This window comes from Acanthochromis polyacanthus, chromosome 12, assembly GCF_021347895.1.
Source record: "Acanthochromis polyacanthus isolate Apoly-LR-REF ecotype Palm Island chromosome 12, KAUST_Apoly_ChrSc, whole genome shotgun sequence".
NCBI lineage: Eukaryota > Metazoa > Chordata > Actinopteri > Pomacentridae > Acanthochromis > Acanthochromis polyacanthus.
The window spans coordinates 21,044,232-21,052,799 of NC_067124.1; the positions used below are offsets into that span (position 1 = coordinate 21,044,232).

Consider the following 8,568-nt stretch of genomic DNA (forward strand, 5'->3'; position numbering starts at 1 on the left):
TTTAACTAGGCCTGCAATTAATGCCGCTTTTTATCCCATTGCGTGTTGTCTTGATGTTTGAAACCATTTGTATTTTGCACAAAAATAATTTTTAATACGTGAAAACAAAACATAAAATCTACAACAATACTTCCCAGAGTACCTGCTGACATTTTTGCTCAGGTGTTCAACAGTCCAAAACCCCAAGAGCTTCAATTAACAATAAAATCAAAAAGAAAAAAGCAGGAAATTCTCACATTTGAGAGACTGGAGGAAAATAATTTGCCTCCTTTTGATTAATAAAGTGCTTTGTTATAATTGATCTGGTGTCAATCTATGTTTAACTGCTAGAATTATGTACATAACTTGCACTCATGAAAAACTGAGAAAGCAGGGCCTGACAGCGGGCTGCAAGTAGCAACTATTGCTATTGATTAATCAATTACCTGGTTTACAAAGTCTATGAAAACATTTTTAAAAATGTGCTTTGCAATTGTTCCAAATGATAGATGACCTAGGCGATCTTTAAACGTCTTGTTTTGTTTGACCAACAGTCAAAGACCTTCAATTTACTATCACATAAAAAATATGGATTAAAAAAAAAAAAAAAAAAAAATCACACCAGAAGCTGGAACTAGGGAATATATTGCTTTTTTTTGCAAGACGGCAGCTAAAGACTAAACGACACTAAAAAGATCAGGTCACATACATCAGACACAGACTGTGACCACTCATCTGGCTTTAGCTGATGTCTGCCTAATAAAAGTGGTTGTGCATACCAACCGACAAGGCCCATGCCACTTCAAAACACAGCATTCCTTTACTGCATGCCAATCGACCAGTGAATACTAATGTCTCTGTCAGTGACTGCAACAGCTTTCATCTCATCACCTGGCATGGCCTGACGACAATGCCAGGCATTTAGTTGCTGCTCTCCCCTGCGCCAGCGTATGTGCCAAAGTCACCGCGCTGATGAAAGGCTCCGCTTATCTGAACTAGCAGCAGCTCCCTCGGGACTCTGCATCTGCTGCTGCCACCAACATGCTCCAACATAAATGGATAAGTAAGCGAGACAGTCTGACCAGAGGTGGGAGAGAGTGTCACGCACTACCAAACTGAAGCCATTTTCAATGACATCAGAGGACAAGGAGGGATTTCTGGGCTGCACATGCTGCCGTCGTAACTGGAAGCTGTATGTAGACGGCCAGTCAGCTTCTCATGGCAACCTGCTTTATGTCTGTTTTAGCGGTTGGGAAGTGGCTTCAATGACTGTTTTTCCTCGTCCACAATCACACTCTGCACTAGGTTCAGGTAATAAAATTTTCGATGGCAAGATGGATTGTAATTTAGCTTGTTGTGACCTCAATTTAATGTAACATTAATAGGATGAAGCCAAAAGTCCATTGAATGAAAGAATAGTCAAGAAAAATAAGTGTGTATATGACTAATAAAAAGCCTACCCTGACACGTTAAATTTTGATTAGAAATACACACGTTTATGCAACCTTGAAGATTCTCTTAGTGGCAGCCTGGTTTCTGCTTTTGAACATGACAGGCAGTGTTGGAAAAATAAGCAATAAAATGGTGCAAATGAAGTTTGAAGAGGCCATTCTTACTCTTGATCCATCTCTAGGACCACTCAATAGGTAAAGGTAGCACAACTGGTGACATTTTCATCAGGATAGCATCATTGACATTTTGAAATAGCTTTTGCTGTGTGCACCTTTTTCAGAGGTAGCTCACAGAGCTGTTTGCCATTTTGTTTAAATATGGTTATTTTGGTAGACATTACCTAAAGCAAAAATCAGCCTAAGCAGCAATCATATGACAGTTTAACATACAATTATATCCAACAGTTATGATTAACTGGATTTTTGTCGCCACTCACCGCAGACAAAAAGGCAGATTTTGTTTGCTGGCAACAGGGTCCACTCACAGGTTTTGTAATCACAGGTAGTTAAGAGCAGCCAAGCTTCCAATCCCACGGTGTTAAAATACTTTCATCCACAAAAACTAGAACCTGCACAGATCTTTCACTGCTTTTTTTTTTTTTTTAACATGCACACACAAAAATTTTAAGTGCAGTGAAAATGGGTCAAATGGTGTTTGAAGATGATATGCTATACACCTGCCAAGGAATGTGTCGAAAGATCAAGCTGTGTTTACACTGTAAGGAGCGTGCCCTTTAGCTGAACAGGGACTGGTCTAATATTAGCAGACAGGTCTGGTGATTGAGCTTCCAGATGACCAGAGAGCCCAGAGCAGTCATGTCTGGGATATTTTCAGGCTTGATGGAGGTGGTAGGAACAAGCAACATAATCCAAATCAAGACTTCCCTATATTTGTCCTTCCTCTTGTGTCTCAGGGAGAGGGGCGGTACAGCTGACTGATAACAATTTCAGGCTCCAGCACTGCAGCATCAGCCTTCACAATGAATGTCATAGTCGAAACTCCAAGACAGAAAGTGGTTAGGAAAAGCAGATGACTTCCACGTAGCACATGTGTATATTGCATGGGCCTCTCGTGCTTTGAAAATGAGAGGGTTTGTAGCAAGAACAGTATGTTTCACTGGCATTCAGTCACTTTCTTACTACCCAGCTGCTGCAGCTGCACAACATGCAGACATATGCCTGGATTCTTTTAAACTTTTGTCATGTTCTCTTAAACTTAGGACTTTTAACTGCATTAGTGTATTGCATGAGCTAAATATAACTGCCTCGTCATTCCCTGGTCCAATACGGAAAATAACCTATACACTGTTGTCTGATTACATTATGCTCTGATGCAGGGATCAAATCCTGACTGGATATATAGTAAATACTCTGTTACCTATAATTAAAGGAAAAAGTTCCCATTTAAGGACTTACACTGATTTGCTTGCTTTCCAAAAGCTTAAGTTAAATTAGCTTAGCATAAAAATAGAAGCATGAGATAAAGCTCACTAATGTATTTTAGCTGTTTGATTCATACAAAAACTCTCAATCACTCTAATGCAGCTTGGCCAAACTAGGGAGAAGGCTAAAACTTCTCTTGCAACAGATCATTTTTTTGTGAGCTACAACTTCTATCACACCTACTAATCACTAAATATTTATAAGATCTGAAAGTCCTGCAGAACAAGTAATCACAGGTGGTCCTTGACAGACCATATCTCTCTTAGTGATCAACTGTATTACATATCAAAGGGTCTTGTTGTAAGTGAAAGACCAAAGGAGCTGAAGAAGTGAAGACAGGTTAGATATCATAAAGCCAGTCTTATGAAGCATTCTCCAGAAGCCAGATGAGTTCTTGGGGTGAAATGCGAAGTTGAAAGCATCTCATTTTGGAGGCACATCTATTAAAGCTGCAGCCCTCCAGTCATTTTTATGTGTGACTAATAACACATGTAATTGGAGTATTGAAAGTCACCATCAGACAGCGGCGTAGAAAACATGAGCTTATGTCAATTAATTGCCATGTGTCAGCATTTCACTAACACTAATCACAACATATGGACTATTGGACCATAATTTGCATTTATTTGCACGCCAACGGTCCCTTTGGTTTTTGAGATACCAGGTTATTTTTATGGGATAGAGCTGGCTCAATGTTAGGCTACTTTAACTCTTATCCTAGCTTCATTAAGGTTTTCGAAGTAAACACTGCATTTGTCCCATTTTTTCTTATAACTGTGAGGTTCAAAATGTACAGGTTCAGAAGCTCACTAGAGTTGTGGCAGTCAAGGAGAAATCAAAGCAAGTATAAAAACAAACATGAACCGTGCATGTATCGATGTGTTGCTTTCAGAGGCTATTTCACGGTAGAATGCTGCAGAGGCTAAGTGTTTGTGCTGGTTAATGGAAAAAGGATTCTACATTATTTGCCTTTCCAGTGAACTGGCTTAGAGATCCACCTCTGTTCGCTTATCAGAGATCAGTGTCAGTGTGATTTACACCATCTGGGTGCTACAGAACAGACCATCATTGATGTAATGCCTTCTCTATGCGGGGATGTGAACTCCAATGACAGCAGTTCACTTTCACAGTACAACATGTTTCATCTTCCTATGTGGATCTCTGTATTTCTTTACTACTACTTCTAGTTTTAACCTCATTTTTTTTAAATTTCTTATTTTTTAAATCTTAATAGACCCTGCCAGTCAAAGACACAAACGTGTACATACAATAGGAGTCACATTTTTGGCTTTGTATTCCAAAATATTTGATTTGCAATTCAAGGTACTAGCAAAATTTCTAATTAAATGAGGGTATTTATAGTGGGTATAAATACCCATGGTAGAGATAGAGTCATCACTCTGTCTCTGCCATGCTGCACCATTTAAAATGGGGCAACTATGTCCATAAAAACAATAGGATTCTGACAATATGAACAATATGATGTGAACACAATTAATCACACTGAAAGATGTAATTTGGTTCTTTAACATCAGCCACTGGGTAACTTTAAATCTAGTGTGGCTGACTACAGGGGAGCCAAAACAAGTCCAAATGTGTCACCGCCTAAAAACTTCACTGTAGCTTCAAGAGCAGACCTCAGTGCCACAGTGCTGGCATTACTTCAGTCAGTTCTTTGTGACTCACATGTGTCTGATCTTTTTCCCTCTTTCTCCAAACTTCATACGGGTCCGAGAAATATGCTGAATGTGGGCTTTGAACATATCTGAACATGTGGAAACTGGGAGGACTCCAGTCTCAACAAAATGAGACTTCAGCCTGCTAAAGTAGCTTTAGAAGACTAATCAATTAATCCACACCCCAAAAGAAAAGTTCTATCTTGTCAACAAGTGTGGTTAAGTATAATAATTCTCAGTTTGCCATACTAATCCTTTCAGTCATGCATGCAGTTTATCATTTCTTCTTAAACCGGTAACTGAGATTAAAATGCTGGGAACAAGCAATCTGACTGACAACATAATCTGTGACTGCCGACACATTTGCTGAATTAAATGGATTATGTGAGAAGAAGCCCACTCAGTGTGGTTTTCTTTGTGTGCAACACCCAGAAATATATATTAAAAAAAGAGATTAAAGGAACAGCAGGATAAATGTAATATTGTGCCACTGTCATCTTCCTCTGATAAGGAAATATTCAGATTCCTAACTTCCCTGCATAAATTTCCCTGCTTTAAAATTTTTAAGTCAACAGGAAAGAACATTTTACAAGGATGCTTGCATAAGCAAAAGCCTGCTGTTTGACCCATAAATTAAAATTCCTACCTATGCAGTCGTAAAGTATCGCGCAGCATTATTGCAGTCCCAAAATTACATGGAAGTAAATTACTTTGTATGCAAATGTTTCATTGTATTTTCAATTTGCCTACATGGCACAACATGTGGATGTTAATATATTATCAACGATACATTTCAAACAAGTGGATTCACACATGGCTAACATATCTCCTGCAAAAACATGAAAACTTACCACACACTTCCCCGCCACACAGCTCACAATGAAATCTGCTCAAATGGACAACTCCCCTCTGTTGTTATTAAAATCCATTGTTAGGCAGTGAAACTCGGAGGGCCCATGGGAGCCTGTTAATTTACGAAGACACTAATAGAAGCTCCAAAAATGGGACGCTGTTACACTTTGTGCTAATTTCATAACAACTCCTGTGGCTGAAAATGCATAGCTGACTGATCCTGTTCACTTGCAGGCTTGGCAGCAAAAGCTGGTGGAGTCTCCCTTATTACATGGTAGAGAAGGACTACACTATGATCCAGCTGCCTGTCAGTCTGCTGAGGCTCTTCATTCTTCATTGTGACTGTAGTGATGCAGTCTGCCTTTTTTTGCACTTAAAACAAAGTTTGCATAAGGGATCATTAACAATTTAAAGCATCACCTCATTATCTTCCACACTTCTGCTGTTGCTAGTAAGAATTTGTGTTATATGAGCAGTCGAATCCCCGTGAGGTGCCAGTGAATGTGACAGAAATTGTAAACCTTAAGGGAAAATACAAAGTCCCTTCTCATCTTAGCTGGTCACAGCTTTGTTATTCAGGTATGGAGATTAAAGAGGACGACCAGGCAGATCTGACTGTGAAAAGACTGGCGGAACGAAGAGCTCAGAAGGATGAAAGCCTGCAGAATGAAAAGAAGGATTAGAAGATCTCCAAAAGTCCTCACAGCAAATTTTCACAACGCTGGATGAAGCTTTCAACAGCTCCCAAGGGCTACCTTCAAACAAGACCGATCAAGCTTCCTTTAGTAAAAGGTACTTCAACCAAAGAAGGAGAATTGTCCAACAGTCCAGAGGCTTTCGGGTGTTGTTTAAAAGTCAGAAATGCATATTTTTTTAGAGCTGAGAAGGTACAAAATAGTGTAGTTTCTTACAGATTGTAAGTGACTAGTGTACTCTTTCCTCCCCTTCATTAGAAAACTCTTTGTCTTGGTATAAAAAATATGAAATGGTTCTCAGGAGTAACATTACGTGTTTAAGTGATACTTCAAAATGCATTCTTTGATTAACTTGTTCAGATATCAAAAACATGACCCCACAGCATAATCAAGTTTGAGTCAAATGCTGCACTTTGTGCTTCTGTTTTTCACCAGGATTGTTAAAGTTCTTATCACCATAACTGGAGAAACAACTTTTGATCCTTTCAATACGCACAGGAAGCCTAACAATCTGGCTGACACGCACGACACATCAAACAGGAGAGAGGCCTGATGTCAGTCCTTTTGCTGTTACTTCGAGCACATAGGATGAATGCCATTACATAACTCAAACGATTTTGAAGACACTCCAAGTTACTGGTCAAGATTCCCACAAGCAGGGTGGAGCACGTCTCTCCTTCTGCTTGATGCATAGCCAAAGCAATCTGACCTCCCTGCATGAAGCTGCCTGTCAGCAGGAAGGAAGTTTTTGTTGTCACAAGGAGGAGGTCGCATTGTGCGTCCCCTTCTGTTTCCAGAAACAGGCAGCATGTCAATACACAACACTTTGGCATGGAGATTTAAACATTAGGCCAAAGAGGGGCGCCTTACAAAAACGGCTACACACAGACAGACATCCCACACCGGCATTTCATCTCATATCAAGCTGAGACGTGTTTGGACTGAATGCAAAGACTTGACATTGGCCTTGAACTGTACGATCATGGGATCACATAGTTTGTAATTGCACATATAAATCTAACTAAGCCGGATCTGGCCAGAATGTGATGTGAACTCTTTGGCCCTGTGCTGATCTCATTAAAATTTTCTAGATTTCAGTAGTTTTGTTGATGCATCTCTGCACCAGCAGACAAACAGTGTGACTGCACCTGTACATCAACTATTAGTGCATTTGGACAAACATCCTCTCAGCAAAGATGAGATAGCAATGGATGCCAGACCGCCTGTGACTGCATCATAGTAGTGAGCTAAACATAACATAAGGAGGGGGATGGGATGGGACTAGTGAGATTACCTCATCTAGCGCAAATTGTGTTATTATAACCCTCACGGATGAGCTCTCTGCGAAGAAAACAAATGGCAACACAGCAGTCAGTTGATGACCACACCGGCGTATTGTTTTTTTTTGTTTTTTTTTTAAATCACTAAAGATTGTGCAAAGTCAGAGACTGACGACTGGAAACTGAGGTGTTAAGCTTGTGGACAAAAACAAGGTTGTGTTAGCTTTCCGAATTATGGACTGTCTGTACCCGCACCTCCTAATGGATCTGTATTCATAATTTATCACAAAATCATTTCCGACCACACTGTTTATCCTTCAGCAAGAATGCAAACACTGTTTGTGACTGGCTAACTGTGCTGCGTTTCAAATCATTTCGATCCAACGTGACCAAGGACATGAATGAAGCGCTCGTGCCAAATTTCAAACAAGACAAAACCATATCCACCAGCTAAGACTTACATGTTGCTTGTGGCAGAGTATTCTCCTCCATTCCGGCGGCAATACCCTCGCTTTCTGTTCTTTTGTTCATTCAAACATGCGAGTTTCAGCTCTCCCTCCCAGCAGTGCTCTCATTCCTCAGGCAGAATGGGGGAAAACTTGGTCGAGTCACTCCTGAACGGACGAAGACAGGAAATCCTCCGGTGAGCGTCCAGATAGGTCCCGAAAAGGACAAAAAACAAAGCAGTTGCCAGTTGCAGCTTGTTGACTGAGGAACCGGTAGCTGCTCCTGTGAGAAGTTAAATAAAAATGTGTCCGAGTCCGAGGGAATTTGGGAGAGAGAAAAGCCAGAGAGGTGCAGGGAGAGAAGTTTCTCACTCTCCGACTCACCACAGCTGATGCTCTGCTCGTGCTGAGGATCCCACACTGGCCTCCGGTTTGGACTGTACCATTACTAATATAGGGTGTGGCTGCTGCTTATGGCATCGTTTGTTTAACAAAAAAGGTGACGTAACCTTATCAAGAACTCATGGAGTTATAATAGGTTCCACTGTGTCTATCTGATAGTCTTAAAGTAAACTTAGCAAAGATTTTTTTGTTGAATTATTCAAAAGAAAACTATCGTCCCCCGGCGTTCTAATTGGTTCTTTCCCACACGCCAAAAAAACTACAGGACTTGCAGCTGGATCACAGTTCACATTCAATAAATAACCGTTGCATCACAAAATGTGCCGTTGATTAGCATGTGTGGT

At 40.4% G+C, this 8,568-nt stretch overlaps 1 protein-coding gene across 1 annotated transcript in view; it reads right to left on the reverse strand.

The window, feature by feature from the left end:
* The window catches only part of map7d1a (MAP7 domain containing 1a), a 39,748-nt gene extending 31,488 nt beyond the window's left edge, over positions 1 to 8,260 (reverse strand). Inside the window, 1 exon segment of the mRNA XM_051957285.1 lies at positions 7,838 to 8,260. Coding sequence (XP_051813245.1) covers positions 7,838 to 7,907 — 70 coding nt within the window. The 5' untranslated portion in view covers positions 7,908 to 8,260.
* Positions 8,261 to 8,568: the final 308 nt, after the last annotated feature.